Source organism: Ursus arctos, unplaced genomic scaffold, assembly GCF_023065955.2.
Source record: "Ursus arctos isolate Adak ecotype North America unplaced genomic scaffold, UrsArc2.0 scaffold_26, whole genome shotgun sequence".
NCBI classification, from domain to species: domain Eukaryota; kingdom Metazoa; phylum Chordata; class Mammalia; order Carnivora; family Ursidae; genus Ursus; species Ursus arctos.
In genome coordinates, this window is record NW_026622941.1 from 31,283,924 (window position 1) to 31,308,182 (window position 24,259).

Genomic DNA, 24,259 nt, shown 5'->3' on the forward strand with positions numbered 1-24,259 from the left:
TAGAATGGGGTCTTGCTCTTACTCTGCCAGTTATCCAATTTAGGTGGAATCTCCTGCTGATTCTCTGTTAAAAGAACACCTTGTTATCAGGGTAATGTGAAAGGTGACTCATCTCCCGTCAAGACCATCTTTCTCAGTGAAAAGGAAAGCACAAAAACCATTCCCTTTTAGGAATATTTACTAGGAAATTGGCACCAATATGCAAGGCATGTCACTAATTAACTGTGGAATGATACAACAATGCTGATATTTGTGTAAGATCTATGTGTGTGCAAAACCTAAGCCATAAATGTGTAGGTGTTTTTATCAAAAGCCTTCCACCATATGTCTCCACTGTGTGAGAGGTCTGTCATTAGCATTGCATTTCTATATATTAATGTTGTAACTAATTAAGGGGTAATTTCTAAAATGTTATCTTGAAGAATCTCTTGAGTTCCACAGTGGAGGAAACAGAGCTAAGAATTAACAAAATACAGATTCAAAAGAAACCAGGGTAAATATATTTGCATAGAGAAAATAATCCAAAACTAAATGCATGGGTCAGCTAAGGAAAGGCAGGAGGCAATGAGTTAACACACTAGGGTGCAGGATGGAGTGGGCAGAGTGTCTGAAAAAAACTGAGAACGTGACTGGGCAAATGACTTTGGGATACACGGCAGGGAGTTTGCCCTGGGACTCTTATTCTGAAAAGGAATCTTGTTCCCTGTGGCACTAGCAGAGGGAAGGCTCAGTGCTTTCATGTGCTGTCACAGTGGTAATAAGATTCTTTAGAAGTGAGCATTCTATGATCCCAAGCACATTCAGGGAAAATAAAGCAAAATGCAATTATTTCTTGTATTGGATACAATGTGGAAAAACTAGTCGATATTCTTTCTGGGACTTAGCAAAGTATTTTAATATGAGATGGATAAAATTTTGATTTGTCACTTAATTTTAATAAGGGATTTATTACATCAAAAACCTATCCCCAACACTGTATCTACAGATTATCAAAATTACTATTGGAAAAATGTTTTAAAAGATTTTTTAATTTATTTTAGAGAGAGTGAGAGAGAGAGAGAACACCAGCAGGGGCAGAGGGAGAGAGAGAGAGAGAATCCACAAGCTAAATCCCTGGTTGAGCATGGAACCTGACATGGGGCTCGATCCCAGGAACCTGAGATCATGACCTGAGCTGAAACCAAGAGTCAGCCGCTTAACTGACTAAGTCACCTAGGCGCTCCTGAAAAAATTTTTAAAAACTGAGTTGTTTTGGTGTGTGGCCCTAAACAATTGGTTTTACTTTTTTAAAGAAACCCAATTCAATAAATCAATTTTTGAATGACACTGAAAACTTTGTGAGCAAATAGCAAAACTTTGTTACTCTTTTATGTGGTCTATTCAAGGATGATTTAATTGGCAGATGAATTTATAATGATGCTCTGGTGATTCATATCGGTACGAAAGCCACAAGAGTAATTAATGGTGAAAATGACTGGCCTTGGGAATATCGTATAATATCTGAAATAAATAATTTCTAATTTTAACCCTCTGATATCTACAAGTCTTATCACCATTCTTTCAGCAAGTATTTCTTAATTACATGCAATATTTCAAGCATTAAAATGAATATTAAGAATGCAAACATGAGTAAACTGTTGCTGCTTTCCACTCAGGGTCTGGTGCGGAGATGAGCGATTATAATGTGGTATTGCCCAGAACACAAAGAAGGAAGACCCAGACTTTGCAGGGAACGTGAGAACAAAGTAGAATCACAAGAGGTTTTTATATGTGGTTGGTGAGGTTTGACTTGTCATGAAGGATGAGTAAAGGTTTGCAAGGTATATAAATATTATTGGCTAACAGTTACTGAGTTCCTAAATATGTGTTGTTTTAAATATTCTATATATATATTAACTCACAACAACCCTACCAAGTAATGCTATCACTATCTTCACCCTACAGACAAGGAAACAAACACAGACAGATTAAGGATCTTGATCAAGTTCACATAATTTGCAAATACTGGAACAAGATTTTAAATGTAGGTGCTCTGGTTTAAAGTTTAAAAACAAATATGTCATACTACAGACAGGAAAAGAGGAGTTACAATTAAGACTGTAAAAACTAGTGTATTAGCAGCAATACACTTGGGAGTTGCTGCCCTTTATCTTGATTATACTCTTAGGAATTTTTAGTAGAGAAAAGATATGTTTCCAAAATGCTAAGTATATCTGATAATTTACATTTTTCTTGATTTTCTTATGTATTATTTTAATCAAATTGACAACAAGAAATGCCAGTACCTCTTTGTATGAAGACATAATCCTTTCAATAGCATCAGCTCCAGAGGCCAGTAAATTTCGAGCAGTGGTAAAGGCTTCTGTCCGCTCACTAACCATTGCTTGTTTTTGGCCATCCTCTAGATCTAAAAGCAAATTACAAAACTATTGAGTTTTTCAGGTGACTATTTTATTTTTAAAAAAGAAATTGCAGCTAAAAAACCCCCATGTAAATATTTCATTAGTATCAGCAATTTCCTAGAAATTTAATGAATTATTGAAAATATAAAATTTGTTCCAGATTTTATTCAAAGCTTCCTTTTGTTTTATTATTTTTCTAGGAGGAGAGGTAAAACACTTAATTAACAACTAAGACTGTTTTCATTTAGCATTCTTTTAACCCTTTCCAAATTCAACTCTCGGCCCTTCCTATGGCTAGGCAATAAAATACTACTGATTTGGTCAAGAAAATACTAATAACTGGAATATAAGCAGATATTTCTAGTGTGGTTCCTTCAATAGAACTGCACATTAGCTGACCTTCATAATCTAGACTCAGTGTATCTATTTCACCCAAACTGCACCTACATTCCACAGCACCTCAAACGAGCCATACTCCGTTTATGCTTTGGGATTTGCATATATACCATTTCTTCTGACTGTAATCTACTTCCCTTCCTTTTTTGCCAAGTTCTTTCTTCAAGAAAGTTAACTCTTTAATACAGGTTTCCCTGGAAAACCTTGTCTGGCTTTTCCAATGGACTACAAAGTCCTTAAAGATAAAGACTATGCTTTATATTCTTTATTCCCGGTACAAAACAGAGTGTCTAGCACGTAGTACTCCTGAATGTATACTGAATGAATGCATAGATAAGTAAATGGATAGATGGATGAACATCCTAAATTACTGTCAATGCAGAATTATGGTCAAGAGTAGGAGTTAGACTAGGTTTCAGTCCAGGCTCTACCACTTATTGACAAATGGTAAGACAAGTAGAACAAGCCAATTATCTTCTCCAAGCCTATTTTCTCATGTGTAAATGAGGGAATTAATACTACTATTTGAAACAATTCTATCTCAGAGGATTGTTGTGGGGCTTAAAGGTGAAACGCAAATGAAGTATTAGCCTAATCTACGGCCTATAATAAGTGCTCTAAATATTAGCTGTTATTACTTTCTCTGGTAATTATTGTTATTATTGCATATGTACTCAATTTAGTCTTATTCTTCTAAATTATTCTCCCCAGTCATTACTTTAAACTTCCCATCAATATGATTCTCTCTTTGGTTCTTCGATAAATTATCTCCAAAGTTCTAAATTAAATACTGTGAATTGATGAAAGTATTAGAATGATTTGATAGCCATTGGCCCATTTTTATACATTTCTCTCTGGTTCATCTCAGTGTGAAGATTTTTTGTTTTTGTTTTCTATAGCAATGCAGATATTTAACTTGTGCCCTCCTGGGACTACCAGATACTTTTACCTTTACCCGCTCATAAACACCTCAGCTGAGTTTGAAAGGGATCCATGCATAATATAAGGTAAAATGTGATTTTCAGCTCTTTCCTTAGGGGCCTCACAGTTTGGTAGGAGAGGGAAGACAAGTTCCCAAATAACTGTACAGAGCAGCCTATGATGAGAGTTAACATGAAGTGTTTGCAGAGGCAAAAATCATTTCTTGGTGCAAGAGACAGGAAATGTTTCCTGGCGGAGCGTACTGTGAGAGAGGCCTTGAAGACAATGCACAATTTTAATAGACCACAAGTACGGCATAAGCATGGCACAGAGAAAGGAAATTTCAGACAATGCCAATTGAATGATAAATAGCCTAGTCATGTTACAGTATGGGTGGTGTCAAGCACAGATTTCACTTGAGTATCAGAATCACCGTGTGTTCATGGGGACCTTTTATGAAAGTCCAATATGGCCCCTCCTAGAGCTACTGTCAATCACTGCTCTGGGAGCTACCGTTAGTTCCCTTGAAGTTAGTTAGTTTCCCTCAGACTGGAAAAAAAAAAAAAAAGGCTCCGAGTGCTGGTAGAAGTGAGGAGTGAAAGACGTGACTGGATAAATAGACTGGGAACAGAATGTAGATATTCTTAAACACATTTAAATGTGTGATAAAATTTAGATAGCCACAAAAAAATTACCGAAGGATTCTCAGCAAGCTACCAAAATAATGAATTGCTGTATCAGTTAAAGTTCTAAGAATAGTTTGGGCTTATAGAGAATCTGGCTGATGATCTAAAATAATTATGGAGTTTTATGAATCTGGGTTAAAAGGGGTTTGAGTAGCAGCTTGCATCGAAGCCTCTGTTAAGAAGGAAAAACACGAGCACAGATGGACGCGTGTTTGATATGGCATGGTACTTTCCCTGTTGCTTGGGCAGATTAATGCCTACTGGGTTTTCTTCATGCTTTTAGCAACAAAATTACGAATAGCTGTGAACAGATTTCATCTGACTTTTATTCTACTGGTTGTTTTTTGGCAGGTACTATGAGAACAGTGCCCATAGTATTTTGCCATGCACACAACAGCCAACTGCATAACCTCTATGAAAAATCCAGATTGCTTAGTTTCAGAATATAATGACCTCAGACACTTATTTATTTTGTACCATAGGTCAACACATTTTATTTTCCTCACCAAATATTTTAAATATTTTTGCCGAATGCTTCTCATTTAAAGATGTAATATTTAACATTAGATCTGCTCATTTTACTGCTACTTTTCAGCTCTGCTAATAGAAAGTATTATATTGAAAATGGTGACATCTGTTGTTATTCACTGAAAAGGTGAGAAAGGGTTTAGAAACTAAGGTTGTGTTATTATACACTTGTCAAAACCCATGCAAGTGTACAATGCAAAGAATAAACCCTAATGTGAACTGTGCACTCCAGTTAATAATGCACGCATATTGATTCATCAGTTGTAACAAATGTACCACACAAATACAAGATGTAAATAATGGGAGAAATTGTGGGAGAGAGGGGATATTTGGAACGCTTTGTGCTTTCTCATCAATTTTTCCTTAAACCTAAAACGGCTCTAAGAAAATTAAGTCTATTAATTTTTTTAAAATGAAAAAAAAAGGTAAGTTATTCCTCTGTGCTTTTTCTTTGGATTTATAATCTGAGTTTATTTCTTTTCATTTGCATTTTACCTTTATCACCTTGACAAATCTCGGCAAAAACTTATGGTCTTCTAACATATATAAATATCAAATCTAATTGGATTGAAGGTCCCCATGTGAAATGAAAAACCAATAAATTTCTAGAAGATAAAATAGGAAAGTATCTTCATGGCCTTGGATTAGGCAAGTATTTCTTAAATAAGACATAAAACCACTGACTGCACACACAAAATGATTGATAAACTTAACTATGTTAAAATTATGAACTCCTCTTATACGCTGTTAAGAGACTGAAAAAGTAAGAATAGAGTGGGAAAATTAGTATCTGAGATTGTGTGTGTGTATATCTGATGAAAGTCACATTACAGAGTAGGAAAGAGCTTTTACAAATCAATAAAAAAACACCAGATAAATCCATTTAAAAGTGAACAAAAAACTCATTGCTACTTCATAAGAAAAGCTATCTAAATGGTGAATAAGCAAAAACTACTTAATCTCATTACCCATCAGAAAAATGCAAATTAAAACCACAATGATGTACCACTATGCACTCTTGAGAACATTAAATTGAAAAAGACTGACATCATATATTGACAAATGTTTGTGGAGCAACTAGAACTCTCATATGTATTGTATGATATTATTTATACAAGTTTCAAACCCAGCAAACACTAACAAATGGTTAGTAAAATAATGATATTTACTTCATCTTTACTGTGGCATGTTGGGGGGAGGAGTAAGTGGGGATGGGATAGTAGGCTGAGGATGGGGGTAACACTGGAAGGACACAGAGTTTCTGGGATGAAGGTATGTTTCTGTTTTTTTGCGAGTGGTGACTACGTGTATGTGTTAACTTTGTGGCAGTTCATTCATTGAGTGGTACACTAACGACAGAGTCCTAGGGTCCTTTATGGCCTGTATGTTATACTTGAAAAATTATAGCTACCTAGCATAGCTATGTAATAGGGATAACTAATTACAACTAAAAAGTACATCTTTCATATGTTTTGCTAATTATTGTTATAATAATTGGTCAACAGGAGAGGAAGTATATCCAAATTGACCCATAATATAAAATTATATTCAAATAATTTGACATTAGAATATGAGACACTAACACAGCAGGTGTTATGGATATAGTCTTATTGGAGGTACATTTTAGGAATAAAAAACATCGCCCTGTTACTAGGTGATGATCGAGTTTAGTTCCATTCTTAAGAACAGTGCCTCTCAGTGGCTACTTTTGACGTGCCACCTTACACTAGCAGACCACCCACAGACAGACACCATTGGCAGTGCTAGCGGCTTAGATGCTTCTTCCCTGTTAATGTCTGTGATAAGGTCTGGCAGGAGGGACCTATAAACAGTTTTCCTTGGCCTTGCCCAGAACTGTTCTTGATATGAAGAAAAGTGGCCTATAACATTAAAAAAATTGAGATGATACCAGATGGCCGATAGAAACAGAAAAGATGCTCAACATCACTCATTTTCAGGGAAATGCAAATCAAAACTACAATGAGGTATCATCTCACACCTACTAGAATGGCTAAAACCCAAAACACAAGAAACAACAAGTGTTGGCAAGGATGTGGAGAAAAAGGAACTCTCATGTGCTGTTGGGGGAGGCAAACTGGTGCAGCCACTGTGGAAAACAGTGTGGAGGTTCCTCAAAAAATTAAAAATAGAGCTACCATATGATCTGGTTGTTTTACCTAAAGAATACAAAAACACTAATTCAAAGGGATACATGTACCCCTATATTTATGGCAGCATTATTTACAATAGCCAAAATATGGTATTGATGGATTGGATTGATCAATTGATGATCAATTGATGAACAGATAAAAAAGATGTGGTATACATACACAATGGAATATTATTCATCCATAAGAAAGAATGAAATCTTGCCATTTGCAACAACATGGATAGAGCTAGAGATTATAATGCTAAGCAAAATGAGTCAGTCAGAGAAAGACAAATACCATATGATTTCACTCATGTGGCATTTAAGAAACAAAACAAATGAGAAAAGGAAAAAAAAGAAAGAGAGAGAGACAAACCAAGAAACAGACTCTTAACTATAATGGTTATCAGAGGGGAGGTGGGTAGGGGGGATGTGTGAGATAGGTGATGGGGATTAAGGAGTGCACTTGCCTTGGTGAGCACCGGGTGATGTATGGAATAGTTGAATCACAATATTGTACACCTGAAACTAATATAACACTATGTTAACTATACTGAACTTAACATTTAAAAAAAATGAGATGATAGCTCCCAGGTAACTATTTTCTTCATATAATTTCAATCTCTCTCTTAATATAAAATAAAGGCGGAAATATCCTCTAAAAATACAAAATAGAAAATATACATAATTAACTATTTCAGTGCCTCTTTTTCAACCATCTGGTTACATGATTACTTAGTGTCAATCTAATTTAAATCCTTTCTAGAGCAAGTTCCAATATAGCTAATATGGAGGCAGCATGGTGAAGGGGAAAAAGGCAGTGCACTAAGAATTATATAGTGTCTTCTATCCTCAGGGCTTCCATTAACCATCTGTGTGACTGTAGGCAATTCTGGGGCTCTAGACTAGAAGGCTTGGACGCTCCTCTTCTGATGTGAAAATGGCATGATTCCATATGCAATTTCATAAAGTGAACTTGAATATAAACATATTCCTGTCCTTACCATAAGATTTCACTTAAAGTTGTAGGTAAATGGTATAACAAAACTACTAGAGAACGATTTTTCTTTTCTCCTCCCCCCCCCCCAAAAAAAAAAAGGAAAAGAAAAGAAAAATTATGCATGCTCTTCCTCCTATTGACATTTTCACCTCGGATTTGCTAATCATTTCCAAATGCCTTGCTCCTTTAACTACAATAACCATGCCAGCGAACATCTATTGAGCATTTCTTACGAGGCAGGCAATATTCTAAGTTTTACATAAGTCACCTTCTTTTATCCTTGTAACCAGCCTGCTATAATTACCCCCATTTGGCAACGAGAAGCACAGAAAGGTTAAATGATTTGCCCATAGTCACAGTCTTACGTAGTAAACAAAAGAATCAGAATTTGAACCCAGAACATCTGACTCCAATGCCCACATGGTAAGACTATAGTAAATATTAACAATTGCTTCCACCTAAGTTTTTATTATTTGCCAAGGACTGTTTCAAAGCACATTAAATACTTTATACATAATTTCATAACAATTCTGTGAGATATATATTCTTATCCCTGTAGTTATGATGGGAAAACTGGGACATAAAAGCTTATGTAACTTTCTCAAGGATGGGTAAGTATTAAATAGCAGAATCAAAATTTGATCAGTGCCCTGCTTCTTTTTATCTATTCTTTTCTTTCTTTTCTCTATCCTACCTTTTCTCCTTTTCTCTTTGCCATACCTCTTTTATTCACCCATTTTTTCCCATGTATTTTTGTCTTAAAATGCACAGTATCAGGTGCTTGATTCGTCTCTAACATTAGAGACAATGCAAGGCATATGTGTAAATTAAGATTGAAGACAAGATTAGAATATAGGGTATGTAATTCCAAGACCTCAAAGACCTATCATTATCTAAAAAAAAAAAAAGTAATTCTACCTGAGTAGAATGGTAACTTAATATTTTCATATGTTTAATTATTGTAGGTCAATATATTTAGTAAAAATATGCATAGAAACATTATAAGCATACATGTAGTAACTTTAGGAATTACAGAAGATAGTGAAGTGTACTCTCATTATGTTGACATACGAATTCATTTTTTGTCTGTGTAATTGTCATATTGCTTCTCTTTGTATAAAATTTTCTTCTGAAAGGAAGCTTTAAGAATTACTTGGTTTATTTGCATAAATGTAATTATTATCATAATTTCTATTTAAAATTTTTATGTTGTCTCTTTAGTTTAATAAGATATTTTCAGGATTTATAGGATTTACTTTTAAACATCTTATTACATCACCTACAGAAGTAAGATTGTTAGACTCTTTGCATACACTGTTTACTTCTAACTGGTCTCTGTGGGGTTAATTTGTCACCATTAATAGTTGCATTTTCTTTGTTCTGTGGTGAATACTTCAGGGTTTTCTAATAAGACCAGTGCTTCCAAGGACTAACATAACTACACCATAATCTTGTCATTGGGGTTATCTCTAATATATATTCCAAATGAAACTTTTATCCATAAATTTAGAGACTCACTATGAATATCTGATGATTTTGTCAAGTTTCTTAGTAAAACTAATCTTAAGACCATAGGTTTTTAAGTTGTCTTTTTTTTCTCTAATACTCTTTTGAAAAAGTAATTATTTCATTATGGAAGGATTAAATCTGAAAGTATTATTACTAACAATGACTTTTTCAATATAAACTTATTAAAATGATTAAAAAACAAAATATAAAAACATAAAATTTAGTTTTCCTAGCGATCTAAATACACTGGCTATCAGTTAAGTTGTGGAATATATTTGGTATATGTATAGTACTCAACACTAAGGGACTGACAAATCTTAATTTACTAGAGTGAACAATTTTAGGTTAAGAAAGACTCAAATTTGACAAATATTTTTGTAAGAATTGGTTAAAGCATTGAAGCACTTTTTCAATATAGTATAGAAAAGGTAATATTGTACTTGTTTTTATTAGATGACTTCAAACAAATAACTACTGATTCTCAATTCAATACCAAAAATAACTGTAATATAGTGTGAATTCTGTTACGCTCTTTTAGTGCTGCCTTGTGCTTTCTAAGTAATAATTGTCACCATATATCAAGAACATCAAGAGTATGCTCTGTACTTTATAAACATTACTTTACTAAATCCTTACAACAGCTCTCTGAAGTAGCCTTTCTGATTTTCATTTTATAGGTGAGGAAACTGATTTTTAGAAAGTTTAATTAACATGCCTAAGAGGATACAGGCAGGAAGAGGGAAAGCCAAGTGTTGAGCAAAGCTCTGTCTCACTACAAAGACCATGCTTTTCTCTAGCGCCTTCAACGCCAAGGCCAATTCTGGTCAAGTGGTTTTTAAAGAGGAGGGAGAATATTTTATTTTGGAGGAAGAGCAGAAAAATGATGCTTTTTTAATTAATTCCCCCATCCTTGTCAATTACAACCCAAACTCCCATCTTAGGTTTTATACAACATTTTAATGTTGTCCTTCTTGCCCTTATCTTTTTTAGTTATTCCAAAGGATGAAAATGTTGGTTAAAACCACTGAGATAGTGACAGAATAGAATTAGATGCCTGGAACGTGTTAAGCCCTACCTCCCACAGTGCCACTAAATCCCGCTACATAGGATATTATCTGTATTACCTACAAGTAGAGGAGAGCTTGTTCCAGGGCATGAAGCATTCCCTGAAATAATATTCCTGGTTCCTTCATGTAGTCAACCAGTTCTTCAAATCACAAATCAGGGCTGATCCAGTTATAGAATAGTTATAGACTAAAAGCACAGAATGTACAGAACTGAAGTTTACAACACATGGGGAGAACTTGTATAATACTCTTTTTGAAGGTATTAATTTGTTTTGAATTTAAATGCAAACTAAAGAATCATTGTGTGTTAGGCAGAATAATTAAAAGTGCTCAAGGTTAAGTCCCAGACACACTGCATCAGAGATCTCTGAAATATCTCAGAACTAGAAAGGTGTTTTGAGCCACTTGTCATTTTTTTTTTAATATTGCTGATCTTATTATTGGATGCCGCAAGGTCTGCCATTGTTTCTGACCAATAATGACCATAGAGTAACTGCACACACAGTTTCTCTCACACAAAACCAGCAGTGACAGCTTCAAGAGAACTAATTTTAAACATATACTTGAGATTGAGCATAAATGTCATTACCACCATCTGCAAAGCCAGTTGCGGTGATAATAGGTACAGCCACCATAATCAGTCCACTGCTGCTCCAAACATACTTCATCAAGAATTGCTCTATCATGATGTACCACAAACGTTTGGATAAAATGAGGTTTATCTGATCTGCTAAAGCTTTGTAACTTTTCTGGAGTTGCTTCATTTCTACCTATGGAGGGAAGAAGAGATAAGGATTAACCTAGCAGGAACTATAAAATTAAATATTATATGTTTGAGGACTTTCAAATATATAAGCATATATATTTTGTTTTACTTAGTATAGTATTATCTATGATTCTAACAACCAATAAATAGATCAATATCAGGATTAGCCATTATTATCTAGTTTTGGCCACACCTGTATTATTTTTTAAAAAACCATAATGCTCAGTCAGTATGATGTTAAGTATAAAATACATATAAGTGATTTATAATTATGATTTCAAAATTATATGTATAAGATGTTAAAATTAAATAATATCCTGTGAGACATGAATAAACCATGTTAGACCTTATCTTCTTTGATCAAACCAAAAACATCTAAAAATAAAGACATGACACATATATGTGTAATTAACTCCACTTCTGAACTAACTCAATTTACTGGATTTTCTCTTAAATGCAAGAAGCCTACAGGATGCTATAATTTACATCACCGAGTTCAATGATTCAAGAGGAATGACCAATCAGTATGGTTACTATAACACATGAGACCAATTTTCAAGTGGGAGTAGAAGTCCTAAATTTGCTTTAAATTTTCTTCTTCAGGTTGCTACTACTTCAGAATTTTTTTGATAATTGATGATGCTTCAAAAATTAAATAATTCTATTTGGTAATTAAAATACCATTTTCAGCTTCAGAATTCCTTAATATTTCATTTGCAAATTCATTTGTATTAAGATTTCAGATGCATCACCATAAAAATTTCCATCATAGTTAATATTCTGAAGTTACTTTAATGCACTGCAAGCTTATGTAATTAGGCTAACTATTTTAGGGATCTACTTGATGTTGAAAATCTTTAATATTTAAAAAATAACATTCTGGAACTCCTTTTCTCATCCTCATTTCTTCTCTAATCTTAGCTTTTCCCTCAAAGCTAGGCAAAATTTCATTTCATTGCCTCTTTTTATTTGTGTCAAAATATGGTGCTGAACATTAACTAAGAGTAATGTAAATGCTGTTTGTGAGACACATTCTCCTGCAATTCTTAGGACTGAGGTCACTCCATTGATCAGATATGCAAAATTGTCAAACTTGTCTTTCATGTAAAAGCATGGTTTTTTTCCCCTTCTTGAAAAACAAAGGAACAACAACAAGAATACCATCCTAAATTTACCAACCTAGTGGAAATATGTTTACTGAGTTCCAAACAAAAATTTTCTTCTAATGCTCTAGGACCAACCAGTTAGAATTTAAGTTTTATGAAAATGTTTTGGAGATAATTCTGAACATATTTGGGTAACTGAGGCTAAGTAGACTGTTTTTCAGATTGCTGAAAATCTTATTCTCATGAAACTTCAGAAAAGTTTGCACTCCACAGTTCTTTAACAGATTGTAATTAAAAAGGTAAGGAAGCATATATTTCAAAACAGGTTTAGATGTCATAGAAATCTAAAACGCTAAAGAAGTGGGTCCATCAACAGGACAACAGATGGTATCTAGCACTGCAGTGGCAGCTGGAAGAGTCTCACATTTCACTCATCACCTTAATTTCTGTCTTACCTTATGTCCTCTGTAAAAGGCAATTTCTTCGACATTGGCTATAATTCTGGAGTGCACATACCGCAAATAGCCTTTTCTGTGAGCTTCTTCAGCCACCAATTTACCAAATTTGGGAGAGCAGGCTTTCAAAACTTTAGCAGTGGCATATACCACAAGTCCTGCTAGTAGGGTGGGTCCAATTGGGCTCGCTCCTCGGGATGTAGCAGTCTGGATAAGCGTATAGGAGGTCAGGATTACATCTAAAATAGGCTTGGTCAGATTGGAATATAAGTGAGCCACAGATTGGGAGAACATCATAATATCCTCAGTAAGAGATTGGTCAGGGTTTGCCAGCCTCCCATCCATGTTGATCACCTTATAATAAGTCTGATTTGTAAAATAGGTTTCATAGGCATGGTCTACCAGGCGAGTTCTGAAGGCCAAAGCCAGTTTGCACTCCAGGTACCTGATTGCACTGTTAACAAAGGTGGCAGGGATAGCAATCATAAGCCACTTGATTAATTTGATGATGAAAGTCCGAGGCTTCTTTTCCACGATGCTTTTCACGATTTTTCCATCCAGACCAGCCACGTAGATAGACAGAAAGGTTCTTGAGATTAGAGCCACCGAGTGGAGGCAGAGCCAGCCTGTTTCAGTGGTCACAAGTTTTGGAAAGAGAATTTTCCGAAGTTCTAGCAGCTGTTTGAAAAAATCTGCATTCACTCCAGGACAAGGTTTTTTACAAATGTTCTCGGTGCAATGCAGTATTTCTCTGTTCTCTGCAGCCGGATAAACTGCTTCTTTTTTCTTCCTGTGGCCAGATTGCTTTAAACGCTTGCCAATGATGGGATAGAGTGTTTTCAGAGCATATGCCGCAGCCACCAGGCAGGCAGCCCTTTTAGCAGCACTCGATCTGGTCCATTTCACCCGATCAGCTGCTGCATTTAGCATATTTGTCATTTTCCCAGTTACCCAAACAGGCTTCAAAAGGAATTGGTTTTAAAAGATCATGCTCCACGGGAATCCCCAGCAAATGTTTCAGTAAGTCCTACAGCGTTCCATAGTCTGCAGCATTTCTCCTCTTCTGTTTTTTGTTTTTGTTTTTGCTTTAATTTTGCTCTGCTGTGACAGATGCAGCAGAGCTCAGACTCCAAGGCATCTACGGGGATGAATCCCTCAGAAGCTCAAGCTGCACCAAGCCGCCCCAGGCTCCTCCCTCTCGGGCTCCTCATTGGCTGGGAGAGCGGTGGGACCTTGGAATCCTCGCTGCCTCCCTTTGAACCTTGAAAATGAGGAGAGCAAAACGAATTACATCTTTAAGCAGGAATTCAAAGAGTTAAACGTCTATTTTAGGAGAGGTCGAATCAGGGCAGCTGCTGGCGACAAAACCTGCCCTAGCTACTGAGCATGCTCAGCGTCACTTAGAAGCCCACAGAAGTTTCAGAATATACATCTCTTCTCTGAGGTTTTGGTAGGTACCACAAGGGGAAGAGCAAAAAGAAAGGGAGATTTTCAAAGAGCTATAAAACGAGATGAGGGAGAAGGAGCTAGGGAGATGAGGGAGGAGGGACAAGAGGGTTGACAGAAAAAGAATCTGAAAAGGGTATGCAATGAATCTAAAATGGAGAGAGAAGAAAGTGACAAGTTTGGAGGGCACTGGAAAGAACAAAGTATCAAATACTTAGATCTGCTTTTTGGTGCCACTCCCCTCCCCCCATTTTATTTTTTTCTCTCTGTGGTATCACATGAAGTCCTAAAACCTATCAGACAAGTTGTGGTTGAGGGTTCCCCCCCCCTTTTTTTTTCTGGTAAATAAGTAGAAATCTTCTGTATTATAAAAAAATAATTATTTGCTATACTTTCATCTCCGTGTTTACTTGTCCTTATAAAAAAATCTTCGAGCCCCGTAACTACTATTTTTAGCAATGAAGCATATTTATTTACAATGTGACTATTAAACCAGTGCAATGTTTCCTTTTCCATCTCCCTGTGTTCTTTAGATAGTTGTACTTGGAGGTATGTGACTAGCTTCTCCAGAACATTACTTATTTTTCAAGAGTTTTGTTTGTTTTTGTCTTTTTCAAGCTTTTGTTTTGTTTCTTTTGTTTAGGCTTAGAGATAATCTCCTGGTTACTTCCCATGTCCATCTTGGTTACTTGACAAAAAGCAAGTGTGTTAAAGAAAAATTCTGTACATCACGAATGGAGGACTTAAACTGCTAAATAGTCAAGCAAAATTCTGCTTGACTATGTTCAGAATTATCTCCAAATATTAAATATTAAAAATATTCAAAAAATGTAAAGAGCCTTTTTTTAGGTAAGGTTGGGTATATTCCCAAATATGCAAAAACATTTTTGCTTTCCCACCCGCTCCCCCTATACACAACATACATACACATCTCTAGTCATCTGGAAGTCTGGGAAAATATGCATTAAACAGAGGTTGGCAAATTACAACCAAATCTGGCCCTTTAGCCAAGAATAGTTTATACGTTTTAAAGTGGTTGAAAACACATCAAAAGAGGTGCGCTTGGGTGGCTCTGTTAAGTGTCTGCCTTAGACTCAGTTCATGACCTCAGGGTCCTGGAATTGGACCCCAAGTTGGGCTCCCTGCTCAGCCAGGAGCCTGCTTCTCCCTCTTCTTCTGTCCCTCCCCTGCTTGTACTCTCGCTCTCTTGCTCTCTCCCAAATAAAGAAATAAAAATCTGAAAAAAAAAAAAAACATCAAAAGAAGAATATTTTATGACATGAAACGGTTCTGAAATTTTTATTTCGGCATCCAGAAATAAAGTTTTATTGGAACATAGCCGTACCCATTTATTTGCTTATTGTTTATGGTTTTCAAGTCACAGTGACAGAATTGAGTAGATGAAACAGAGCCTAAATATTTACTCTACCTGACCCCCTTCAGAAGAAGTTTGCCAACCCCTGTGATAGAATATAAAACTTGTCTCGGTGTTGAATGATCTTTGTTATTCAGTTTACTATGAGTAAAGAACTATTCTTTTATAAGTAATAATATTCGTAAACTTTAAAAACTCTTTTCCCATGTACCTATATTAATTCCAAGAATCATCACAGGTCTCTTTTCGTTTGTTTGCATTCAATTCAGCAAATTTATAATGCATGAGTGGCAAATTCATGCAAGTCTCTTTGATAGTTGGCCATATTAGCGGCACAATCATTTCATTAAGACTTTCTAAGTCTGTGTGTAGAGATCATGGTGTTATAGTAGGTATTTTCAACATCTTTTATTCCTAATCTTATGCTTTTCATGTGTCAAATAAGGCTGTCTGACATTTACAAATTTTAATTCTTTATGTCACATCTCCTCACTGGGACAGACAAGTGGAAGGCCAGGGTAAACTTAAGTGGGAATGACAAGAGGGTGTTCAGCCAGGCAGAACATGCTACACAGAGGGATGTGTAGGTCAGAAAGCTGCTGGCAGTCGAGGCAAGTGGCTTACATCACTGACATAGGACAGCATTTCATAGAAGGAGCAGTGTAGTGGGAATCTAGATGCAAAGAACATTAGAGATCCAAACAGGCCCACGCTTAATTGTAGCTAGGTCAGTTTACCAAGTGATATGGAGGCTGGGGTACAGGAGCAAGCTTTTAATGTGTGGTGAAAGACTTGTTAGAATGAGGATGTAGGTATGAGGAAAATAAGATAGAAATTTGGTTGCTAGAATTGTGTACAAGGAAAGTTGAAAGCCAGTTACTATAACTGGGGAAAAGGTCAATGTGAGATTTGACTTGATGTTGAGCTCCTTAAGTACAGACCTAAGTACAAAACCATTTAAATTCTACTCCCACCCTTCATTCCACCTTGCTCCCAAAGGTCAGATTTGGTCCTAGCATCTGAGACTATGTTCCAGCCTTCAGGACATTCAGAGGAAGTATTCAAGATGATAGGAAACCAGATAGGTAATTCCAGTTGGAAATATATCCCACTTAAGTAAGAAACTAAGAATGTCAAGGTAATTCTTTCATTTTTTATACTGGTGATATTCAATTAAAACAAAGATAATATTAATTTGTTTTGAATTCCAAATTAGGTGACAAAAAGGAGGTTCAAAGAAATCACTTGTTACTACACTAAACATAATTCAGCCTAATTTCTACTCAAGCTTCTCAACTTTACATGTGTTTGTATGGAAAAGTATTAAAATTTGCTTAAGAGAGGAGAAAGATCTTAGAAAAAGATCTTGAAAATGCATAAAAATTAAAAATAAATAATAGTTATCAAATTACTCTCTTCTCAAGTGTGATTTTTTTTTAAAGTATATTTCATGCCCAGTGTGAAACCCAATGTGGGGCTTGGACTCCCGACACTGAGATTAAGACCTGAGCTGAGACCAAGAGTTGAATGCTTAACCAACTGAGCCCCTGAGGTGTGATATTCTTAACCAACCTAGGTGACCCTGAGGTGTGATATTCTTAACCAACCTAGGTGCCCCTGAGGTGTGATATTCTTAATGTCAGTGTCAAAGTGAACTGTGAACTACTAATATCCATGGAAGAGCCAGATTAAATAGATTCTCTATATACTCAAGAATATATATAAAACAAATTAAACCATATGCTTTATAAACTGTAAAACATCATTATAAAAAATGATTTTATAATAGATCTACATATACAAACATATAAATAAAAAATGTATAATGTAGACAATATATATGTTGTATGTTTAGATAGTAAATCACCAGAAAGTAAATATTTTTTAATAATAAAGATAAATTAAGATTTAAGAATTTTATGTGGATTTCCTTTCACCAAATGCTAAGTAGTATTTCATCTGTGCTGTATTCCTTTCTTGAACTGTTTCCTGACCCAAGAGATTACCTTATTGCCCTACTGGCCCTAAAATAGCACTGTGTTTGACTCATTATCTATCGATCATGTTAGTCTTATTCATGTGAGGCAGAAACAACACTAAAGATGAGAGCTTAGGTCAACATTTCAGCTGTTAAAAATAACCACCTAATAACTAGTTCATAAGGAAATGTCTTTTGCTGTGAAGGAAAAACCAGCAAATATCTTGTCTGAAGATGTGTCTCATAGGTCAATTTTTTCCTTAGCCTAATTGACCACTTCTGCCTCTCTGTGACTGGAAGGAAAGCAGTGAGAGTTCTTGATTTCTCAGTAAATTGATCAACCTCTCCTTTATGTCCTTTCACATACAATATATCAAAAGAGTCGGTTAATCCTTTAGCAAATTATTTTCCCCTTTTAGTTAATTTAGTCAATTTGTACCTGCTTAAAAATGTTGAAAGTAGGAAAGTCTAATAACTCTGGGTCATTGCTTCTGCCTTGACTGTATAGTTTAGTCACTGAAAAATGATCAGCCACTCCATGTGGAAGACTAATTTGTTCTGAAATGCTGTATTCACCTGGTCTGATTAAAACCATAATAGGTATACTTGGTGAATTTTTATTATAAAAATCAGTATTTATGTGATTAAACAAGATATCTACCCTGGGACATAATCCTATTTTATGTACTCCTTCCCAATGACTTAACAGAAAATACTTGAAATTTTGAGATATTCCCTAGGTTAAATTCTGGAAAACAATCATGACAATTGAGGGGGGAGGGTACTTTGTGCATTTATTTGTGACAAGAGATTTCTAGTTTCCAACCAAAATATCATAGAAAAGTTTGTAGGATAAATGTTTTGTGAGGATATACAAACATAACGCAGAAATGAGCAGCAAAACCCAATTCTTGATTTGAGATTTTTTTCAGTAAGATTTTGGGCCTTTACAGCTTAAATAAAATTTTGATCACTGTCAGAAACTCACAAAAGGTACAGAATAGTAAATCACTACAGTGCAACGTTCCTAATAAACATCTGTTTACTTAATATTAAAACCATATGTGAAAGGTATTTAAAGGATTTGTATGGGGAGTGATAAGTGGGAATGCAAGCTTCACCTTTAGGATTAGGGATCTTGTAGCTTTGTCTTTGCCTTCTTTTTCTCCCCCAAGTCTGATCTTTGATCTGAAAAAGAAGGCTGAGCCCAATACAGAACTAAATAAAATTATGGTGGAGGTGGCTTGAAACACTAACCCTGTGGCCACTGTCGGAAACTTCATTTACTTAGGCTTCCCTTGCCTCAGCGGTTAAAACTGCTGATTCCTCTTCCCTTAGGCGGACTGGCTGCTTTCCCACAGCGTCCCTTGCGGCCCTATCAGGCCACTGTCTCCGCAGAAACCGCAGAGGCTTTCGGGAGGCTCGCAAGAAGCCCGCGTTGGCGCAGAGGCTGTCGGGAGGCTGGGCCCGGAAGGAGTTGGCTGAGGCTGAAGAAGCTGTGGCGAGGCGCAGAAGGGAGACGTGTGAGCTTCTGCCTTTGGGGCCTCAGAAGTTTCTGAGACATGAATTGGGTCGGGGGATCCCGGTGAGTTGTGTTGCTGGAGCTCCAGATTGTAGGCCTCGAGTGCCTGTACGTTTATTCCCATAATGGCGTTTCTTTCCTAAGCCCCGGAGGGGTGGACACAGCCTGAGCTGGAGAGACCTTGCCAGGAGTGGGTGTTTTCATTGGTAGCCGAGTTGGGAGACCCTAGTCACCACCTCTCTGTTCTAAACCAAAAGCAAATCGGCTTCTCCGTACAGTCTTTCCAAAGGCTTCGGGTGTGGGGCCCACAGTGAGTATGGTTCTCCGCTCCCCCTCCCTCGTGTCCCACGTCTTCCTTCTCTAATGAGGCCTCTCAACACCTGAGCCCTCTTCTGCCTTCTTCCCGACTCTGCCCCTCTCTCATGACAAGTTTTTTTCTCGTGCAATATATAGTTTCTGCATGAATTTGGACAGTATTATGGAAGAGACCATTCCTTGCTGCCCCTAAATTCATGGGTGGGGGGTGCGGTGGCAGTATCAATCATTAATTTAGTTTGCTTTTTTAAAGGGAGGTAAAGTGAACAGTTATTTATTTATTTATTTTTTAAGATTTATTTGAGAGACTGGGTGCACGCATGTGTGCATGTGAGCTCACAAGTGGAGGGAGGGGCAGAGAGAGAATCTTCAAGCAGACTCCCTACTGAGCAGGGAACCTGACATGGGGCTCCATTTCAAGACCCTGAGATCATGACCCAGGTGCCCCTAAAGTCAACAGATTTTCACTGTAATAACTCATAAGAAAATTTGTAATTTATTTTATATTTAGCTTTAATCACATGAAGCATGATGGGTTGACAATGTAGTTTTATGTAACATTTTCATTGCCGTTGGCCTACAGTCCACTAGGATAGAAATAATGTGGACCTGTAATTTCATTTGATGAAATTCCTTGATGAAAGGAATTTTTAAAATCGAAATATTAATCTATTAAATACAGTGTTTGTTACAAGTAGACGCAGAGCGTGGTGATATCGTTAGAATATAAACATTTACATTCTAAGGAATTTTGTAAGGAGGAAGACAGCTTTTATGTTCACCAAGTATTGTAACTATGCCCAGTAATTTTAGCAGAAGCATTTATCCTATTGAAGAATATGTTAGCGTTGTATTTTAGAAATGTCTCTGAATTACTTCTGGCTGTTCTAGCATCACACTTCTACTTTGGAGAAAATGGAAAATTCACTTACAGGCTTCACAAGATTTAGGTGATATGTGATTATAATTTGATGTTTTTGAATTGGACAGTCTTTAAAATGTGAATATTAAATGAGATATGAAATCATTTTACAAATGCTTAAGTACTGTTAAAATGTAGATGCCATGATTCTCTCATATATTTAAAACTTCTGGCTAGTCAAAGAGTAATATTTTAGTTGCTGCTGGGAGGATGCAAAAGCAATATACTGCAGGAAACTTAGTCTAGCGGTGTGTTTCTCAGAATGAGGTAGTGCTGTGCCTGGAGGTATTAGGTACCACTGGGGCTTAAGAAACCACAGAAGAAACATGACACCTCTCCCTGGAGCATCAGTTTTACTCAGGGATTAGAGGAAAACATATTTTTAAATTTAAACAAACGTGGATACATTATGAAGTAAAGTGCAAAATTCTTCCGATATTTTAAGGTAAAAGCTACAATTTTAAATACATTTTCTTGGGGGAATGGACTCCTTAAATCAAACCCCAGATTGGTAACGAAACAGTGAGTATTTTCATTTTCTACTATCACAGTAGACAAGGGTGGAAAAGATTAGTTGATCAAGGCTTAGTAATGACTACTAGCTGCTGATCAGAGCTATTATAGACTAGACATTTTAATCCATATCCCAGTCCATCCTGGAGTACTTGTTTATTACCCTCCATTATTTGAGTTGTTTTTTGGTTGAAAATTTTGAGAACTGTTAAGAACTTAAATATAGACAAATGAAATAATTGGAGAACATTTACAAAGCTCCATCAGAACTGCACCCTCAGAGCATTCAACATTAATTAAACAAATAGGTTGTCACATGCCTCCCTGTTTAGGGCAAACTCTGTATGGGGTGGGGGAGGGAAATTCAGAAAAGAAAAAGATGTAATTTTGATCCACGAAAGTAATCCGTGGTAGAATGGTGAGAATAGAATTAGGTAAATGACTATAATACTGAATAGTTAAATAGCACTTAATATTAAAACAAGCACTCTTCTAAGTGTTTTTTTACATGTTTGCTCATTTACTCTTAACAAGGATCTCATGGGGTATATACAAAGGTTATCCCTATTTTACTGATGGGGAAACTGAAGCACTGTTAAGGTTAAGTGACTTGCTCAAGGTTACCCAGCTAATCAGTAGCAGAGTTAGGATTTGAGAACAGTGTGCTTAACTACTATGCTATGCTGTGTAGAAACATGAGTATTGTGAAAGTCACACACATAAAGGGCTGTGGATACTTCGAGAACCGAGAAATGGGAAATTACATGAAACTTTGAAGGATAGCAATATTGTACAGAACAAGCACCACAGAGAAGCAAGGAAGCACAGGTTCATAAATTTGAAAAGGAGGTGAGATAAATAATTGATCAAATTGGAGACCTAGTTTTTAAGCAAGGCTTAGGAGAGATGGGTTGAGAGGAGAGGTATTAAAGAAATTGAAAGGGTTATTTGTCAGACAGCAGGTGGGTCTGCATTAACCCAGGAAACCAGTAAGGGGCTTTACACATTTTTGTTAAGGGAATTAAAGAAGCAGGCTATAGCAGTTTATGTTTTAATCATAGCAGTCTGATTGTATACACAACTGGAAGTAGAGTATTCTTGTATGTTGTAGGAAGCTGATAAGTTTAATAGCAGAATCATTTGATAGGATAATTTTTAATTTTTTAAAAAGAATTTATTTTAAAGGGGGGGGTAGGTAGGGGCAAAAGGAGAAAATCTGAAGCAGACTACCTCCTGAGCTCGGAGCCTCATGTGTGGCTCGATCTTGCCACCTCCAGATCATGACCTGAGCTGAAACCAGAGGTCAGATGCTTAACCACTAAGGCTCCCAGGCGCCCCAGTAGGAGAATCTTTATAATTGCAAAGGTCTTTACAGTTTTTCTTGGCATAAAACAAATGTGGCGTTTGATATTTTGGTACTGTTAATTTTGGGGATTTTACCAGTGAAGTGTCTGGGTTTTTTTTTTGTGTGTGTGTGTGTGTGTGTGAAATAAAAAAGGGAAAGGATTGGTGGCTAGGGAAGAAGTAAGGTTCCCTTATTTTTTCTTGTCAGAATTACTGGGTTTGGCTTTAGTGTTATAGTCTGTGGACATTTTTGCAAGATATCATGACATTTCATTTCAAACAGTCTTATTTTGGTTAGAGATTGGTCTAAGGTGGGAGTAGTTTATGGGTCTCTGATAGCAATTCTCAATCAACTGTCTCTGAAACTTGCTAATCACTGGTAACGTCAGGTTTTTCAATTTAATGGTCTGTTCTTTTTTTCCAAGATTATATATATATATTTTTATTTTAAAAATGCCCCTCACCTTTTAAGTTCTTTTCTTGACAGAGTTAAAATATCAGTCATTTGTCAGTCTTGCCATTTAAATTATTTTTTCCTTTTACTTGTCTGGAATCATTGCTCTAGAACTCTAATTCTTTTTTTTTTTTTTTTTTTAAGATTTTATTTATTTATTCGACAGAGAGAGACAGCCAGCGAGAGAGGGAACACAAGCAGGGGGAGTGGGAGAGGAAGAAGCAGGCTCATAGCGGAGGAGGAGCCTGATGTGGGGCTCGATCCCATAACGCCGGGATCACGCCCTGAGCCGAAGGCAGACGCTTAACCGCTGTGCCACCGAGGGGCCCTAGAACTCTAATTCTTGTTTTATACTTTTTATATGTCACTTAGACCCTGTGTTTTCCTAGTCAGATTGAGGTATAAATTTGAGACAGGACAGGTATAACCACTGATTTTTTAAAATTTGGAAACGATTTTCTTTTATTTCCCTGTTTATTGGTCAGTGACTTGTTTCACCAAATTCATAGCCACCTCAGACATGAAGGTGTTAAGATAGGAGAGGAAGGAGCATATAAAGATGTATCCAGTCTTTGGGCTACAGTATGTGTTGAGTTCAACTATAGATGGACTATATCACACTATATAAAGTATACTATATATAAAGTATAAGAAAAACATTTTTTTATTAGGGGAAATTTATTTTGCAACTTAGATTGAATAATGCAACCAGTGTCATAAGATGGGCGCAGATAAAATTCTGCTTAAATTTAGGTAAGGGAGAGGTTTGCATTTGTAAATGTAGGCCTAGAATGTTTGTGCAAAATATTTGTTGAGTGCTGTGTACTGAGCTTTGTGCCAGGTGGGCATGCAAAATAATGAAATTTAGTCTTTTTCTGAGAGATTTATATTTTATTGGGTGTGGGGATATGCCATGCCATTAAGTTTGAAAATGTTTAAGATAAGGGGCCAAAATACTTAAATGCTTTAAGAAAGAGATACTCTGAACAATAGGAGAATATAGGATAGTTTTAGCTGAAGCTTTGGCAGACAGAAACAAGAATAAAGGAAAGTTTGGATGGAGAAACAAAGATGCAAGTAAACATTACATAAGTAGTTGGAGATAAGATTATATATTTAAAAATTTAGAAATGTATATGTGTGTGCTTGATAGTGAGGTTGAAAGCCAGACTGAGAAGTTGAAATTTAATTTGTTAGTTATTGAGTCATACAAATTTGAAAGTAACACAATCAAGATGGTATTTTATGGCTGTGGTATTAGTGTTTTGTAGCTTGGAAATAATGGGGTGAAAAATTTAAGATAATGGTACCAGTTAGAATTATGATGGGGAAAAAAAGTTAATACTATTTTTCCATTTTCTGGTATCACTGTATATTCTCCAAATCGAATCAATACAAGTCCTAA

The 24,259-nt window shown here is 36.1% G+C and overlaps 2 protein-coding genes across 3 annotated transcripts in view; one reads left to right on the forward strand and one right to left on the reverse strand.

The window, feature by feature from the left end:
• The window catches only part of ABCD2 (ATP binding cassette subfamily D member 2), a 66,720-nt gene extending 49,512 nt beyond the window's left edge, over positions 1–17,208 (reverse strand). The window contains exons 1-3 of the mRNA XM_026502115.4: positions 12,986–17,208; positions 11,248–11,428; positions 2,286–2,407 (exon numbers count right to left, since the gene is read on the reverse strand). Of these exons, the coding sequence (XP_026357900.2) occupies positions 2,286–2,407; positions 11,248–11,428; positions 12,986–13,924 (1,242 nt within the window). The 5' untranslated portion in view covers positions 13,925–17,208. The remainder of the gene's footprint in view (positions 1–2,285; positions 2,408–11,247; positions 11,429–12,985) is intronic.
• CUNH12orf40 (chromosome unknown C12orf40 homolog) overlaps positions 2,586–24,259 on the forward strand; it is a 105,745-nt gene continuing 84,071 nt past the window's right edge. Inside the window, exon 1 of one of the 2 annotated variants that reach the window (XM_044385542.3) lies at positions 2,586–3,805. In XM_044385542.3, the coding sequence (XP_044241477.1) occupies positions 3,792–3,805 (14 nt within the window). In that variant the 5' untranslated portion in view covers positions 2,586–3,791. Of the gene's footprint in view, positions 3,806–19,263; positions 19,370–24,259 lie in introns of those variants that run through there. The other variant, XM_044385551.3, reaches the window with a different exon arrangement.